The sequence below is a fragment of the Hemitrygon akajei genome, chromosome 9, assembly GCF_048418815.1.
Source record: "Hemitrygon akajei chromosome 9, sHemAka1.3, whole genome shotgun sequence".
Lineage (NCBI taxonomy): Eukaryota > Metazoa > Chordata > Chondrichthyes > Myliobatiformes > Dasyatidae > Hemitrygon > Hemitrygon akajei.
In genome coordinates, this window is record NC_133132.1 from 88,563,579 (window position 1) to 88,582,478 (window position 18,900).

General features: G+C 44.6%; 1 protein-coding gene across 1 annotated transcript in view; it reads right to left on the reverse strand.

The window, feature by feature from the left end:
• Positions 1-18,900, reverse strand: part of LOC140733322 (uncharacterized) — a 340,527-nt gene that overhangs the window by 66,549 nt on the left and 255,078 nt on the right. Inside the window, exons 40-42 of the mRNA XM_073056501.1 lie at positions 14,969-15,022; positions 13,503-13,556; positions 1,871-1,924 (exon numbers count right to left, since the gene is read on the reverse strand). Of these exons, the coding sequence (XP_072912602.1) occupies positions 1,871-1,924; positions 13,503-13,556; positions 14,969-15,022 (162 nt within the window). The remainder of the gene's footprint in view (positions 1-1,870; positions 1,925-13,502; positions 13,557-14,968; positions 15,023-18,900) is intronic.

Consider the following 18,900-nt stretch of genomic DNA (forward strand, 5'->3'; position numbering starts at 1 on the left):
TGTCTGAGTGATTCAAGTGAAGTCTGAGTCCAGAAAAAGTAATTTTACTACGAGGAGTACTTATCCACCATTTTAGGAGGTCCGATCAGATTCCGAAGATGACTGGATAGCCGGAAGACTTGCCACAAATGCTTCAGCTTCCTTCACTGATTTGAACCGCTTGTATTTCCCGGTATTAAGCTTGATTCGTAGATCGGCAGGATTGTGAACAGAGGGTTTGAAACCACGTTCAAAAAGCACTTTCATTGCACCTTTAAACTCAGCGCGCTTCTTTAAGGTCTGGGGTGCAAAATCTTCCACAAAGCGAATGGTTGTATCCTGGAAAGTAAAAGACCCCCTGCGACGTGCCTCTACAATCAGACTGTGTTTTACCTGGTATTGATGGAAGCACAAGATTACTGGTCGCGGACGGGAGCCCAGAATTCCGGGGGGGAATGTAAACTCTGTGTGCCCGTTCGAGCTCAGGCGGGTTCGGAAGCAAATCTTTCCCGAATATCTCACAGAGAAACTTGGCGAAAAACTTCACGGTTGGTCCATGTTCGGTCGCCTCTGGCAATCCAAGAATTCTAAGATTGCAGCGTCTGCTGCGATTTTCGAGATCCACCATTTTGGAAAGGAGTTTGTTACATTTTTCCTCTAAGCTGGAACAGAGAGTCTCCAAGTATCGAACACGACTTTCTAAATCTTCAGAAGTCGAATCGATGCGAGATAAGTGTTCAGCATGCTTGTCCACTTTATCGTTGATCCGATCCAGTTTGTCTTCCAACTGTTTGAAAGCGGTTTTAAATTCCTTTAAAATTCTGTCTCGGAGCTGTCCGAGCGCAGCCCGGGTCTCGTCTGAAAGATCCGGAACTTCCTTTCTCCCGGATTTAGAACTCTTGCTAGACATTGTAAGTTAGATATGTTCACAGGCAAGTAAGAGATACCGAAAAAATTCCTAACTAAGGATTAAAAAATTGAGACATTTAGTGCAAAGATAGCGACAGTAATGGAACAAAAGTTCGGAGCAGCTAAACAATCGCCATCTTACCGGAAGCCGATATAAATTATAAAGGGTACAGGGAGAGTAGATAGTCAGAACATTCTTCCAATGATAGGGGTATCAAAAACAAGAGGGCACATGTCCTGATGAAAGATCACAGCCCAAAACTTCAGCTGATTATTTCCCTCCATAGATGCTGCCTGGCTTGCTGTGTTTCTCCAACTTTTTACGTGTGTTGCTCAAAAACAAGAGGACATTGTTTTAAGCAGAAAGGAAGGAGTTTTGAGGAGGATATGAGGAGAAAATTGTTTTACATTGAGAGTGGTTGATATCTGGAACTCAGCACCAGGGAAGGTGGTGGAGGCAGATACAATTACTACATATAAAACACATTCAGAAAGGTGCTTAAATAGGCATGGCAGAGTATAAGATCTAGTGCATGCAGATGGAATTAGCCCCGAGGGGCAAAATGATCAGCATGGAGATGGTGGCCCAAATGGCCAGTTCTTGTGTTTTACAATATTAAGACCCTATGGTTGTCATGCTATCATTTTACAAGTCAATGAAAAGGTAGCTATGATTTGTTTGGAAATGTAGGAATCAAGAATAAATGTAGGAAAGCTGAAAAATCATAATTATAGAATGAATTTCCAAGAACACCCACTGATAGTAGCTCGTATTCAAAAAAGTGAATGTAAGTGGGTTCAAGAAGCAATTGGAAAATATTTAAATTACACGTGTGACCAAGACTAGGAATTCAACATAATCTATGCAGTGCTTGAACAATATAACATATTACTAGTCCTCTGAAGATTTACTTAATGGTTCTGTCCTATATAAGGATAATGATGCTAAATATTGAACACTTTATATCCATTGTTAACTTACCAGAAGTCCAGGCGGTCCAGGAGGTCCTGGGATTCCTGCTTCCCCTTTGCTACCCTGTGATGTACAATCAACACTTCACTTTAAGGACAGAGTCTTAATTACACCTGAAACTGTGGACAAAGTTATGAAGCCAATCTCCTTATGTCAATAACTTAGGAAAATTCTGATCTGCAAAGGTCATTTACCAATAAAAAAAAAGAACGAATTTGCTGAAGTTGGCAAGTCTGCCAACACTTGTGGAAACAGTAAGAGCCACATTGTGCAAAATGTTCACCCTGAATTGTTGACTCTGAAATCTCTTTTTAGTTTAGATTTCCAGAAGCTAAAGCATTGGCTTTCAGAGTAAAATATTTTTAATTGAACAACTTTTTCAGAGAGGCATACCAGGGACAAGGGATACAGCAATCTTTATTGTTCAATGAAACAATTAGCAAATTTGCATTAGCTTTCCATTTTTATCCTATAATAATCCATTAAACATCACGTATAAACTTTAAAAGGAAAGCAGATGTCCTAAGCCCCCTCCTTTACTCTTTGCATACCCATGACCGTGTCTCCATCCACAGCTCCAAATTAATTTTGCTGACGACACTACACTGATTGGCTTAATCTCAAATAATAATGAGACAGCCTGCAGAGAGGAACTCATCACCCTGTCACCTTGCAGGAAAGCAGCACGCATCATCAGGAACCCCACCACCACCCAGGTCATGCTCTCTTCTCACTGCTTCCATCAGGAAGAAGGTACGGAATGCTCAGGACTCATACCACCAGGTTCAGGAACAGTTATTAACCCTCAACCATCAGGCTCTTGAACCAAAGGGGATAACTTTACTCAACTTTACTTGCCCCATCATTGAACTGTTCCCATAACCTATGGACTCACTTTCACCTCATAACATAAAAACATAAGAAATAGGAGCAGGAGCGGGCCATCTAGCCCGTCGAGCCTGCTCCACCATTCAATAATATCATGGCTGATCTGGCCATGGACTCATCTCCACCTACTTGCCTTTTCCCCCAATCCTTAATTCCCCTTCTGTACAAAAATGTATCCAACCTTGTCTTAAATATATTTACTGAGGTAGCCTCCACTGCTTCATTGGGCAGAGAATTCCACAGATTCACCACTCTCTGGGAAAAGCAGTTCTTCCTCATCTCCGTCCTATATTTACTCCCCCGAATCTTGAGACTAAGTCCCCTAGTTCTAGTCTCACCGACCAGTGGAAACAACTTCCCTGCCTCTATCTCATCTATCCCTTTCATAATTTTATATGTTTCTTGATATTTATTGCTACCTTATTTATTATTATTTCTTTTCTTCCCTGTTTTGTATCTGCAGTTTGTGTTGTTTTTTGCAAACTGGTTGTCCACCCTTCTCGGTGCAGTCTTCATTGACTCTATTATGGTTATTGGATTTATTGAGTGTGCCCGCAAGAAAACAAACCTTAGGGTTATATATGGTGACATAATGTACTTTGATAATAAACTTACTTTGAATTTTCAACCTGGAGTGTTAAGTCATCATTTATTGGATATCCTAACCCTGAATTTCAAGCTAAAGCATAGTGTTTCTTTTTTTCATATATTGAACAAATTGACATTGATGAATATGGCAACAGAAAGCAGCCTAGATTGTTCCAGGCAGCTTTCTAGAACTGATCAATAGCAAACATTAACTCTATTTCTTATTAATTCTATAACTCCATCAGCAGCTTGATTCAAATCTGCTTAAAGCACATTAAAGTTCTTGTCAAACTTAATCATTATACAATCACAAGTGAGCCTGTGCAAGACATCCACAGGGCAGTGGCAGTGACAGTCATAGAACTGTAGAACAGGTGAATTTCAGCAGTGGCTTTGATTGTCCATCATAATACTGGGAGATCTCTGGCAAAAACATCAGCCTATTTACGCTAGATCATAATGACAATCCTTATAGAAAGAAAGGAAATGCAACATGTATATATACCTTTGAACAATAGGGCTGCATGGTAGAATAGGAGTTACATAATGTTATTACAGTACCAGTGTACCAGGTTCAATTCTATGGCTGTCTGTATGGACTTGTACATTCTCCCTTTGATTTTCTCTGGGTGCTCAAGTTTCCTCCCACATTCTGAAGATGTATAGGTTAGTAGGTTAATTGGTCACATGGGTACATATGAATGGTATGGGTTTGTTGGGTTGGAAAGGCCTGTTACCGTTCTGTATCTCTAAATGAAATAAAACAAAAGTATGATAACAGAACTGATACTTTTGAGGGTGCATATATCATTGACTTTTAAGGGCATTTATACTTATTGCATTTGAGGGCATATGTACCAGCTATGTCTAAAGACTTGGAATGGAGACTTGGAAGACATTTCTTTGGTTTCAGTGCAAATCTGTCCTGAAAAGTCAACTGTTTATACTTTTCCATAGATGTTACCTGACCTGCTAAGCTCCTCCAGCATTTTGTGTGTATGATGTATATTATTTTGTTCTGCTTTTATTGACTGAAAGATTTATCAATTTTAATTTGGGACTTAACCTTTCCAACATTTTTTAATTCTAGCAGTGTTCTAGCATTGATCTTCAATCATGAAGGACATAGCTTCAGAGATTCCCACCTTCCAAGACAAGCTGACCTCCATCAAAGGTTACACCATATGCTTTCATCTCCAAAATTCAGGACTGGTAAATGAGCATCGCAATTTGTCAGAATGCATTAATCTCAGTCTAAGGTCAGGAGCAGAATAGTTCCAGCCTTTGAATCCAAAGGAACTAAATAAGTACAGGGAATCTGACTAGCAGAAATAGAGGACACAATTTGCATTTAAAGTGGCTGCAAATTAGAACAATTCCATGGCAGCGTGGCGACCCACTTCCCAGCTCACTCGAACCGGCTCACAAAGTGGCGCGTGCCGGCATTCAGGCCGGTCCCAAAGAGGGCACCAAGTCTGCTTCACTAGCAAGGGGAAAAGCCCGCGCGCAGGACGGGACTGTGAATATGCGCCTCCTACAGCATTCCCGCCCGGGGAGGGCGGGAACAGGAAGGCTTTAAAGCGAGGCCGCAAAGTTTGAATAAACCACTTTTGTAACTGCAGTTCACCGACTACGTGTCGTTATTTCAGCGCTGCGTGTAGCACACCGCTACAACTGGTGACCCCGACTGCCCAAACGATATTTGGACTGGAGATGAACGACACCGCATCTGTTCATGCAGTTTCATTAAAACTGCCAAGTTTCTGGACGCTGCAACCTCACCTATGGTTCCAGCAAGCAGAAGCCCAATTCCACATTCGGCAGATAACCTCGGATGCCACATGTTACTACTACGTGGTGAGCTCCCTCGACCAGGAGACAGCGGCCCAGGTTGAGGAGTTCATACAGTCGCCCCTGGAGGACGGAAAATACACAGAATTCAAAGCCCTGCTCATAAGGACTTTCGGACTCTCACGGTGCGAGCGAGCTGCCCACTTACTGCACCTGGATGGTTTGGGAGACAGGCCACCGTCGGCTTTGATGAATGAGATGCTCTCCCTGGCCGGAGGACACAAGCCCTGCCTCATGTTTGAGCAGGCGTTCCTGGAGCAGCTGCCCGAGGACATACACCTGCTGCTGTCCGACGTGGAGTTCAGTGACCCCCGGAAGGTGGCGGCCTGGACAGACGTGCTGTGGAAAACCAAGAAGGATAGTGGGGCATCCGTCGCACAGATCACCAGACCACGCTCCCAGCAGCAAACCAGACCAGGCCCGGCCGCAGAGCCCCCTAACCCCAGAGGCAGGAGTGAGGAGACCAACGAACAATGGTGCTTCTACCACCAGCGGTGGGGCGCAGAAGCCCGCCGCTATAGCCCGCCCTGCAAGTTCCTGGGAAACACCAGGGCCAGCTGCTGCTGATGGCTACGGCGGCTGGCCATCAGGATAGCCTCTTGTATATCTGGGACAAGCAGTCGGGACGCCGCTTGTTGGTCGACACCGGAGTCCAGATCAGCGTCTTACCTCCGACGAGTTACGACACCTGCAACAGAGAACCGGGACCCACCCTGAGGGCTGCCAAAGGCAGCACAGTAAGGACCTACAGCACCCGTACGGTGTGGCTACAGTTCAGCTCCAGCCGGTTCACGTGGGACTTCACACTGGCCGCCGTAGCCCAACCGCTCCTGGGAGGAGATTTCTTGCGAGCTCACAGCCTACTGGTCGACCTGCCAAGGAAGAGACTGGTCCATGCCGAGACCTTTCAAACGTTCTCCCTGAGTGAAGCCCAGTTGCCGGCCCCACACTTAGACTCCATCACGCTGTCCGACAACGACTTCACCAGAGTCCTGGCGGATTTCCCATCGGTTCTGGCACTGCAGTTCACGGCAGCCATGCCCAGACACAGCGTACAGCACCACATCCCGACCCAGGGACCACCCCTCCACGCCCATGCTCGAAGGCTTTTTCTGGTTAAGCTCCGACTGGTGAAGGAGGAGTTCAAGAAGATGGAGGAATCGGGGATCATATGGTGGTCCGACAGTCCATGGGCCTCCCCCCTGCACATGGTGCCCAAAGCAACAGGGGGCTGGAGACCATGCGGCGACTACCGCAGGCTGAACGAGGCTACAACACCGGACCGCTACCCTGTGCTGCACATTCAGGACTTTGCAGTAAACCTGCATGGTGCACGGATCTTCTCCAAGGTAGACCTCGTCCAGGGATACCATCAAATCCCGATGCATCTGGACGACATCCCCAAAATGGCACTCATCACCCCGTTCGGCCTTTTTGAGTTCCTCCGCATGCCGTTCGGCCTAAAGAATGCCGCACAGACGTTTCAACGGTTAATGGACGCGGTGGGATGCGACCTGGACTTCGCTTTCATCTATTTGGATGACATCCTTGTAGTCAGCAGCAGTCGTCAGGAGCATCTGTCCCACCTCCGTCAACTCTACGCCCGACTGACAATCAACCCGGCCAAATGCCAGTTTGGGCTCGACACCACCGACTTCCTGGGCCACAGGATTACTAAAGACGGGGCAACCCCTCTGCCTGCCAAGGTAGACGTGGTCCGCCATTTCCCCCGACACAACACAACCAAAGGCCTTCAGGAATTCGTGGGTATGGTGAATTTCTACCACCGCTTCCTCCCCTCAGCTGCCCGAATCATGCGCCCCTTGTTCGCCCTGATGTTGGGTAAGGGCAAGGACATTACCTGGGACGAGGAGTCCACCGCCGCTTTCATTAAAACCAAAGAAGCCTTGGCAAATGCCGCAATGCTAATGCACCCCAGAACGGACGTCCCTACCGCCCTCACAGTGGATGCATCTAACACAGCAGTCGGTGGTGTGCTGGAACAACTCATCGATGGTCGCTGGCAACCCCTGGCGTTTTTCAGCAAACACCTATGACCACCCGAGCTCAAATACAGTGCTTTCGACCGGGAACTGTTGGCACTATACCTGGCAATCCAGCATTTCAGGTACTTTTTAGAAGGTAAGCCCTTCACCGCATTCACAGACCACAAACCGCTTACCTTTGCGTTCACGAAAGCATCCGACCCCTGGTCGTCCCGCCAGCAGCGACATCTGTCCTACATCTCCGAATACATGATGGATGTCAGGCATGTCTCGGGAAAGGACAATGTCGTGGCAGACGCTCTCTCCAGACCTAACATTCAAGCCCTGTCCCGGGGGTAGACTATGAAGCGCTGGCGGAGGCGCAGCAGGCAGACAAGGAGATCCCTAGTTACAGAACTGCAGTCTCCAGTTTGCAGCTCCAGGACCTCCCCGTAGGCCCAGGTGAGAGGACACTACTCTGTGACGTCACCACCGGCCAACCCCGCCCCATCGTCCCGGCAGCCTGGCGGCTGCGCGTTTTCAAATCCATTCACAACTTAGCGCACCCCTCCATCAGGTCAACCGTCCAGATGGAGGCCAACAGGTTCGTTTGGCACAGACTCTGCAAGCAGGTCAGTGAATGGGCCAAAATGTGCATGCACTGCCAAACTGCCAAGGTGCAGCAGCACACCAAAGCCCTGCCGCAGCAGTTCCACCCCACCTGCCGGCGTTTCGACCACATTCATGTGGATATCATGGGCCCCCTGCCAGTGTCGCGAGGTGGACCGGTTCACAAGAGGGCCAGAGACGGTCCCGCTCACCAACACCACCTCCAAATCCTGCGCCTGAGCACTGATTGCAACCTGGGTATCTCGCTTTGGTATACCGGCCCACATTACCTCCGACAGAGGCGCCCAGCTCACCTCCAGCCTGTGGTCAGCTATGGCCAGCCTTTTGGGGACACAGCTGCACCACACAACTGCCTACCACCCACAGTCGAACGGACTAGTGGAGCGTTTCCACCGTCACCTGAAGTCGGCTCTCATGGCCCACCTCAAAGGGCCTAACTGGGTGGACGAACTTCCCTGGGTCCTGCTCGGAATCCGCACAGCGCCCAAAGAAGATCTGCACACCTCGTCGGCCGAGTTGGTGTACGGCGCACCCCTGGTCATCCCAGGAGAGTTCATAACAGCCCCAAGGGGGCAAGAGGAAGAACCCGCAGCAGTCCTGGACAGACTACGCGAGAGGCTCAGTAACCTGGCCCCTATACCCATTTCACTGCATGGGCAGAACCCAACCTGCATACCCAAAGACCCGCAAAACTGTAAGTTTGTTTTTGTATGATGGGGCGGACATCGGGCACCGCTACAGCGGCCCTACGAGGGGCCGTTTACGGTGATCAGGAACAGCGGGTCCACATTCGTGCTGGACATTGGGGGGAGAGAGGAGGTTTTCACAGTGGACCGACTCAACCGGCCCATGTGGACTTGGCGCAACCGGTCGAGTTTCCGCCACCGCGGCGCAGAGGCAGACCTCCCAAACAGAGTCCGACCCAGACTGAGGACATTGGGGGTGTATCGCCGGTTCTGGGGGGGGGGGGGTTATGTGGCGACCCACTTCCCAGCGCACTCGAACCGGCTCACAAAGTGGCGAGCACCGGCATTGAGGCCAGTCCCAAAGAGGGCGCCAAGCCTGCTTCACCAGCAAGGGGAAAAGCCCGCAGGCGGGACAGGACTGTGAATGCGCGCCCCCTACAGCATTCCCGCCCGGGGAGGGTGGGAACAGGAAGGCTTTAAAGCGAGGCCACGAAGTTTGAATAAACCTCTTTTGCAACTGCAGCTCATCGACTACGTGTCATTATTTCAGCGCTGCGTGTAGCACGCCGTTACAGCAGCATCAATTCAATGTGAGAGTGCTGAGTGGATGGAGTGGAGACTGTGGGGAAGTTATGAACACAAAAAGTGCTGATTTATTTAAATGGAAATTAGATATTTTATTAAAATTAATTTTTGGAAATGCAATTTTAGAGTAATATAACACATGGCATAACAATCTACAAGGGAGAGACAGGAGTTTCTTTGCTATGTTTTGGGGTCTGTTAGTAGGGACTACATGCTAAGACTGATCAGCAATTGTACTATTCTTTCGTCACATGATTGGAGGAGCTGAGAAACCAAATTTGTTCTATTCTGTCCAATGATTCCTGTAACTGTGAGTAAAATGCAACATTTTCCACTTTGAATTGTGCATGATAAATTGCAGGATAAGGAACAGATATGAAGCAATGTTTATCTGCGCACACCAATCATATAAAGGATTCTATCATTTGGCTGTCAAATTCCTGTCTCGTTCAGAGAAAAGAACGATTGAGAATTTGGTCAATGAAAGTAAAAATAGTGAATGATCAAAGGCTGAAAGACTTGATTGTAAAAGGGGGAAGAAAACTTGCTTTACTAGAGATCCTCCCTCCAAATGAAATCCCTTTCTATTTAACTGGGTGACTGACAGGAGAAAGAGGAGAAATGCACAGCCAGTGCAGAGCACAGATGTGGCTGTTACCCTCAATAATAGGCACTTAACTATAGATACTATTGAGGGGGATGACCTACCGGAGGCGAGCCACAGTGACCGGGTCTCTGGTGCTGAGTGGTGCTGTGGTCAGAAGAACAGACAGGTGAAGTGGACTGCAGTGTTGATAGAGGATTCCTTAGTCAGAGGAACAAAGGCAAGGTTCTGTGGGCATGACAGAGACACATGGATGGTATGTTGCCTCCCTGATGCCAGGATCAGGGATGTCTTGGATCAGGTGCAAGGTATTCTCAAGTGCTAGATGTCTTGGTATATACATTATGGCACCAGTGACATAGGCAGGCAAGGTGAGAAGGTCCAGAAGGGAGATTTTAGGAAGCTAGGTGGAAAGCTGAGAAACAGGACCTCCAGGGTAGTAAACTCTGAATTGCTGCCTGTGCCACGTGCCAATGAGAGTAAAAATAGGATGATTTACAGGTGAATGTCTGTATGTGGAAATGGTGCAAGGGCAGGTTTTCAGATTTATGGATCATTGGGATCTCTTCTGGGAAAGGTATGACCTGTAGAAAAGGGACAGGTTATGCCTGAACCTGAGGATGTCTATTATCCTTGCGGGCAGGTTGTCTAGAGTTGTTCAGGTGGTTTTAAACTGATTTGGTAGGGGGATGGGAATCGGAGCGATAGTGCTGAAAATGAGGTCGTTGTTTTACAAACAGAGGCCATGGGTATAGAGACTCTGAACAAGGAAAGGCTGATGATAAGGCAAAATTGCAGTCAACAGGATGAGTTGCAATGTAAAAAGCAGACAAAGTTGAAGAAGGAGAATACAGGACTAAAGGTGTTATATTCAAATATATGGAATAAGGTCGATGAACTTGTAGCACAGTTGCAGATTGGCAAGTATGCTGTTGTAGGCATCACTGAAACATGGCTGAAAGAAGATTATAGCTGGAGCTTAATGTATATGGAGACACATGTATTGAAAAGACAGGCAGAAAGACAGAGTGGGTGGCATGGCTCTCTTGGTAAAAAATGAAATTATATCATTAGAAAGAGGTGACATTAGATTGGAAGGTGTTAAATTGTTGTCAATAGATCTTAGGAATTGCAAGGGTAAAAAGACCCTGATGGGAGTTATATACAGTCCCTCAAATAGTAGTAAGAATGTGGTCTACAAGTTTCAGTGGGAGATAGAAAACGTATGCCAAAAGGGCAGTGTTACAGTAGTCACGGAGTATTTCAGTATGCCAATAGACTGGGAATATCAGGTTGGTGTGGGATTCCAAGAAGAGGAATTTTGAGAATGCTGATGAGATGGCCTTTTTGGGCATCCTGTGTTCGAGCCACTGGGGGATCAGTTATTCTGGACTGGGTGTTGTGCAATGAAGCGGAAATGATTAGAGGTCAAAAGGTAAAAGAACCCTGAGAGGGAAAAGATCATAGTATCATTGAATTCACCCTGAATTTTAAGAAGGAAAAGCTAAAGTCAGATTTATCAGTATTACAGTGGAGAAAAGGGAATTACAGAAGCATGAGAGAGGAGTTGGCCAGAAATGATTGGGAAAGAACACTGGCAAGGATGATGGCAGAGCAGTAATGGGTTGAATTTCTGGCAGCAATTCTGAAGACACAGGATATATCCTTTCCAAAGAGGAAGAAGTACTCTAAAGGCAAGATGACATAACCATGGGTAACAAAGGGATTCAAAGCCAACATAAAAGAGAGGGCATATCATAAAACAAAAATTAGTGGGACGTTAGGGGATTGGGAAGCCTTTAAATAGCAACAGAAGGCTATTAAAAAGTCATTAAGAATTAAGGATAGAATATGAAAGTAAGCGAGACAATAATATTAAGGAGGATATGAAAAGTTTCTTCAGATACATAAAGTGTAACAGAGAGGCAAGAGGGGATATTGGACTACAAGAAAACAATGCTGGAGAGGTAGTATTTGAGGAAGAGGAAATGGTGGATGATCTGAATAAGTATTTTGCATTGGTCTTCACTGTGGAAGACACTAGCTGTATGTTGGAAGTTCCAGGTTTTAGGCTTCAAGAAGTATTTGACATTACCATTATTAGAGAGGAGGGTCTTGAGAAACTGAAAGGTCTTAGGTAGATAAGTCACCTGGACCAGATGGTGTATTCCCCAGGGTTCTAAAAGGAGTGGCTGAAGGGATTGTGGAGGTACTAGTAATGATCTTTCAAGAATCACTAGATTCCGGAAGACTAGAAAATTACAAATGCAATCCACTCTTCAAGAAGGAAGAGAGACAAAAGAAAAGGAACTATTGGCCAGTTAGTTAGACCTCAGTGGTTGGTAAGATGTTGTTGATGTGGTTTTGGGGTACATGGAGGCACATGATGAAGTAGGCAGCAGTCAGCACAATTTCCTCAAAGGGAATTCTTGCCTGACAAATCCGTTGGAATTCTATGAAGAAATAACAAGCAGGATAGACAAAGGATAATTTTCAGAAGGCCTCTGACAGGATGCCACACATGAGGCTGCTCAATAAGTCACAAGCCCATGATATACAGGAAAGATTCTAGCATGGATAAAGCAGTGGCTGATTGGCAGGAGGAAAATGGTGGGAATACAGGGAGCCATTTCTGGTTGGCTGCTGTAAATTTGAAGGAAACAGGAAGGCTACAGAAGGATTTAGACAGATTAGGAGAATGGACAAAGAAGTGGCAGATGGAATACAGTGTTGGGAAGTATATGGTCATGCACTTTGGTAGAAGAAATAAAAGGGTTGATTATTTTTTACATGTAGAGAAAATACAAAAATCTGACGTGCAAAGGGATTTGGGAGTCCTTGTGCAGGATTCCCTAAAGGTTAATTGAAGGTTGAGTCTGTAGTGAGGAAGGCAAATGTGATGTTAACATTCATTTCAAGAGGGCGAGAATATAAAAGTAAGGATGTAATGTTGAGAATTTGTAAAGCACTGTTGAGACCTCACTTGGAGTATTATATGCAGTTTTGAGTCCTTTATCTTAGAAAGGATGTGCTGAAACTGGACAGGGTTCAAGGAGGTTCATGAAAATAATTCTAGGATTAAATGGCTTGTCATATGAATAGTGTTTGATGGCTCTGGGCCTGAATTCATCTGAATTTAGAAGAATGAGCGGTGACCTAATTGAAAACTATTGAGTGATGAAAGGCCTCAACAGAATGGATGTGGAGAGGATGTTTCCGATGTCAGAGAGTCTAAGAGCAAAGGACACAGCCTCAAAATCGAGGAGCATCCTTTTAGAATGAGATGAGGAGGAATTTCTTTTGCAAGAGTGGTGAATCTGTGGAATTTCTTTTGCCACAGGCAGTTGTGGAGGCCAAGCCTTTATGTATATTTAAGGCAGAAATTGATAGGTTTTGGATTGGTCAGAGCATGAAGGGATACAGGGGAAAGTAGGAGATATGGTTTGAGAGGAATAATTAATCAGCCATGATGAAATGGCAGAGCAGACTCGATGGGCCAATTGGCCTAATTCAGCTCTTATATCTTATGGTCTTGTGGTCTATTTTTTGAAGAGAAATCAATTCTGCACTTTATAAAAACCAGTTTGCAAAATCAGTCAGCCAAATTATTAAAGTATGAGGAAGGTTTTGTGGAATTTCCCATGAAACTAACTAGAAATCCTATGTAAATTCCTCATGACTAGAATATGCAATGGAAAAACACATCTCAGGAGAGAATACAAGGCCCATTCTTTCTGAAATCTGCTGCAAATGGTCAGAAGCTTAGTAATCTCCATGAGGTAAATTTAGGATTTTACTAATAAAGAACATTTATTTTAATGTACCTTTTCTCCCTGAGGTCCAATTGGCCCTGTTGATCCTGGTCTTCCTTTAGAACCCTGATAATAATAAAAAACAAAACATCATTTTAGTTCAGTATTTTGATATTCATGACATTATTGTTTTTTAAAGTCCATCCTACATTTTATTAACCTTTCTATCTCATTCAAGATTTTCTGTAAATTCTTATCCTTCTTCCCATAAAATGTTAAGCACATGTTAAATCAGTAAACAAATTGCATCATTGCTCATTCAATCTCATAGCAAGTAACCTCAGAATATTTTCAAAGGTGGATGATACTATTGGGCGAGAGTTTGAAGATACAAAGACGGAACCTGAGCAGCATTATCACTGAACACATGTTGTCAGTGGCAAAGGACCAGTTCCCTCTCAAATGCTTTACAACTGATGAATAGTAAAGCAATAATTGTAGCATTTTCTTTTGGTCCTACTTTTGTTGTTTAGGCAATGTTTTCATTATTAACGAAGAGGGAATGGAAAGAGGCTTTACAGCCTATTAAACTCTTTATAAGTGTTGTACAAATGGCCAAGTTGCAGATGATGCTAAATTTGAAAATGAAAGAGCTGGCTTTGAAGCCATGAAATGAAATAAAAAAACATCTATGTGAACAAAATAATAGCTGCTTAAATTTAACTCAGCCAAGGTTTTCATATAGGAATATGGTCATGGACATACTTCACAAATTGCATTGAAATAGTTAATCAAGTACTTGAAAGAGTAGTAAACTCAAAATGCAGCAAGTTTGACTGATTCAGTTTAAATTTTTAACCAAGTCTAGAAGGGTATCAAAGGGTGATCTCAGAACGGTAATCATGTATGGGTATTTTAGGTGGCAAAATTTTGATCAATCCAGAATTGAGAATTTGAGGAAGATGTTTTTAACCCAAATGATGACTGGAATCTGCATGGCACTGGTGGAGACAAGTACTTTCACAATGTTTAAAATGTATCTAGCTCAGTGCTTTATTTATCTGCACATGTAAGACTATGGATCAATTACTGTGGAATAGTTAAGATAGATATTCAATGGTTAGTATGGGTTTAGTGGGCTGAAGGACCTGTTTCTGTTCTGTATGATTATGTGACTCAAATATAAATGTTAAATGTGGGAATAAAACAAGCAATACAAGCCCATATCTTTGGAAGGGAATGATGGCTAGTATCAAAATTTTGATCTTTGTTCAGTGAGTGGCAGGCAGTCATTTGGAATGGACCTTTGAGCAGCATTCGAAGTGGCAACCTTAGAATTATCTTGGAATCAATTTGATATACTTGTGGGTGCTTGTACTAGTCTTGAAAGGATATAACAAGATCAGCTGAATGTGTATAGTAAGGGTCCATTATATTATTTCTTTTGGGTAGAGAGGGATAAAACTGGTAAGAAAGTACTGAAGCTAACTGAGGCATCGGAGACACAAGACTATTTCTGTCAATGCGTTATCACTTACTGTAGGTCCCACAGCTCCTTTGGGTCCAGGGAGACCTGGTAAACCCGGCTGTGCCTGAGAATCAGAAACAACATATACATTATTTCAGCATGAAGTATCATTTCAAATAATAACAATTCACTGAAACACATTGGGTTTGGATTCTTGCAAAAAACAAATGCACATTAAAATGGACAAACAAGAGAAAATCTGGAGATGCTAGAAATCCAAGCAACACACATAAAATGCTGTAGAAACTTGGCAGGCCAGGCAACGTCTATGGAAAAAGTACAGTTGACATTTCGGGTCTGCTGAGTTCCTCCAGCATTTTGTGTGTGTTGCTCGGATTTCCAGCATTTGCAGATTTTCTCTTGTCTGCATATTAAAATGGGAAGGGTAGGGGTGTGGGGCTTGAACCATGACATATTTGCGCTGTTATAGTACGGGTGAGAGTCAAGTTGTGGAGTGTGCATTGGAGCAAAATGAGAAGGGTGGAGATGAGCTGAGGGGAAAGGTTGGTGTCAAGTTGTGATGGGAAGGATGGGGGTTGAGTAGTGATGCAAAGGGAGGGTGCCAGAGTCTGATGGGGTGAGGAACAGGCTATGATGGAAAAGGAGGGAGATAAGTTGTTACAGAAGAAATAGAGATTGAAGAAGGATTCAATATGAAATTGGGCGGAAATTGGGACTCCTGTACTCAATACTTTGATTTATGAATGCCAGTGTGCAAAAGCTCATTTATGAGCCTATCTACTTATTACAATACTTTTAAGGAAATATGGATCTGTATTCCCAAATCCCTCTGTTCTACCGCACCCCTCAATACCCTACTGCTCACCGTGTGAGTTCCACCCTGGTTTGTCCTCCCAATGTGTAACATCTCACACTTGTCTGCATTACATTTTATCAGCCATTTTTCAGACCATTTTTTCCAGCCAGTTCAGATCCTGTTGCTCGTTTTGATAGTTTTTCTCGCTGTCTGTTACACCACCAGTCATGGTATCATCTGCAAATTTACTGGTCCGGTTTACCACATTATCACCCAGACTATCAATATAGATGACAAACAACAATGAACCCAACACCAATTCCTGTGCACACCAATTGTCACAGGTCTCCAGGCAGAGAGGCAACTCTACTACCGCTCTCTGGCTTCTCCAGCGAAGCCAATGCCGAATCCAATTTACTACCTCATTGTGAATGCTAAGCAACTCAATCTTCTTGACCAACCTCCCATGCAGGACCTTGTCAAATGTCTTGCTAAAATCCACGTAGACACCATCCACTGCCTTGCCTTCATTATCTTACCTGGTAACTTTCTTGAAAAACTCTGTAAGTTTGATTAGACATGACCTACCACACACAAAGCCATTTTGACTATCACTAATCAGTCCTTGTCTATCCAAATATTTATATATCCAGTCGCTTTGAATACCTTCCAATAACTTATGCACTTCTGATGTCAAACTCACCAGCCTATAATTTCCCATCTTATTTTTAATTCTTTTCTTAAAGAACAGGACAACATTAGCTATTCTCCAATCCTAACCTGTGGCCAAGGATATTTTAAATATCACTGCTAGGACCCCTGCAATGTCTGCACTAGCCTCCCACTGTAAATACTGTAGGAACTCAGCAGGTCAGGCAGCATCTATGGAAAGGAATAAACATCCTTTCCATAGATGCTGTATGACCTGCTAAGCTCTCCAATGGGATCCCACCACCAAGCACATCTTTACCGCCCCCCTACTTTCTGCTTTCCGCAGGGATCAGTCCTGATGTGACTCCCTTGTCCATTTGTCCCTCCCCGGTGATCTCCCTCCTGACACTTATCCTTGTTTAAGGAAACACCTTGTCAGGCCCTGGGGATTTATCCACCATAATTTGCCTCAGGACAGCAAATACCTCCTCCTCCAAAACCTGTATATGGTCGATGACATCACTGCTATTTTCCTTCACTTCTATAGACTCTGTGACCAACTCCCAAATAAATACAGATGTGAAAAAAATCATTTATGATCTTCCCCATCTCTTTCAGCTCCACGCATACAACTCTGATCTTCCAGAGGACAAATTTTGTCCTTTGCAATCCACTTTGGAATTCTCCTTCACCTTGTTTGTTAGGGAAACCTCATGCCTTCTTTTAGCCCTCTTGATTGCCTTCTTCAGTGTTCTCTTATATTTCATATTTTCCTGCCAGCCCAAACCTGATATGTACTTCCTTCTTCTTAACCAGGGCCTCAATATCTCTTCAAAACTAAGGTCCCCGAAACCTTACCCTTTATTTTGACAGGAACAAATAAACACTATTATCAATATTTCACTTCTGAAGGCCTCCCACTTACCAAGTACACCTTTGCCAGAAAACAGCCCATCTCAATTCACATTTGCCAGATCCTCAGTGATAACATCAAAACTGGCCTTTCTCTAATTTAGAATCTCAGCCTGAGGACCAGACACATCCTTTTCCATAATTACCTTCAAACTTTTGACATTATGATCACTAGATGCAAAGTCTTTCCCTACACAAACCTCTGTTGTCTACCCTGTCTCATTCCCTAATAGCAGAATGAATATTGCACACTCTCTCATTGGGACTTCTACGTACTGATTAAGGAAACTTTCCTGAACATATGTGACAAACTCTATCCAATCTAGACCTTTTACAATGTCATTATTGCACCTGCTGATCCATGCCCTAAGCTCATCTGTCTTTCCTACAATATTTTTTGCATTAAAATATACACAACTCAGAACATTAGTCTGATTTTTAACAAATACAAAATACTGGAGGAACTCAGCAGGTCAGGCAGCATCTATGGAAAGGAATAAACATCCTTTCCATAGATGCTGTCTGACCTGCTGAGCTCTCCAATGGGATCCCACCACAAAGCACATCTTTCCCGCCCCCCCCCTACTTTCTGCTTTCCACAGGGATCAGTCCTGATGCGACTCCCTTGTCCATTCGTCCGTCTCCAATGATCTCCCTCCTGGCACTTATCCTTGCAAGTGGAACAAGTGCTACACCTGCCTCTTTCCCATTGTTACCATTCAGGGCTGCAAACAGTTCTTCCTGATGAGGCGACACTTCACCTGTGAGTCTGTTGGGGTCATCTACTGTTTCCAGTGCTCCTGGTGTGGCCTCCTGTATATCGGTGAGACTTGACGCAGGTTGGGAGACTGCTTCACCAAGCAGCTATACTCCACCACCAGAAGAAGCAGGATCTCCCAGTGGCCACCCACTTCCCATTCCGATGTCTATCCATGACCTCCTCTACAGTTGCAATAAAGTCACACTCAGGTTGGAGGAAAAACATCTTATATTCTGTCTGGGTAGTCTCCAACCTGGTGGCATGAACATTGATTTCTCGGACTTCTGGTAAATGCTCACACCTCGCTGCCCCCTTCACCATTCCCCATCCCCTTATCTCGTTGCCACCCCATTACCTTCCTCTGGTGCACCTTCCCCTTTTTTTTCTTCCATGGCTTTCTCCCTCTCCTATTAGATTCCCCCTTCTCCAGCTCTGTATCTTTTTCATCAACTTCCCAGCCCTCTACTTCATCCCTCCCCCTCCCAGTTTCACCTTTCACCTTGTGTTTCTACCTCCCTTCCCCCCACCTTTAAAATCTACTCCCCATCATTTTTTCTCCTGCTGAAGGCTTTTGGCCTGAGACATTGACTGTACTCTTTTCCATAGATGCTGCTTGGCCTGCTGAGTTCCTCCAGCATTTTGTGTGTGTTACTTATTAATTGGGCCAACCAGTGGTGCAGTGGCATTAACACTGGACTGTGAGTTCAAGTTTGGCCAGGTCCCAACATGGGCAGCAGCAGTATCTGTGCCAAAGAAAGGCCTGGCAATCTACTTCTGTACCTTGCCACAAAAATCCTATGGACAACAGTACTATCCATAGGGTTACCATGAGACAATGATGACTCAATGGCACTCAACAACT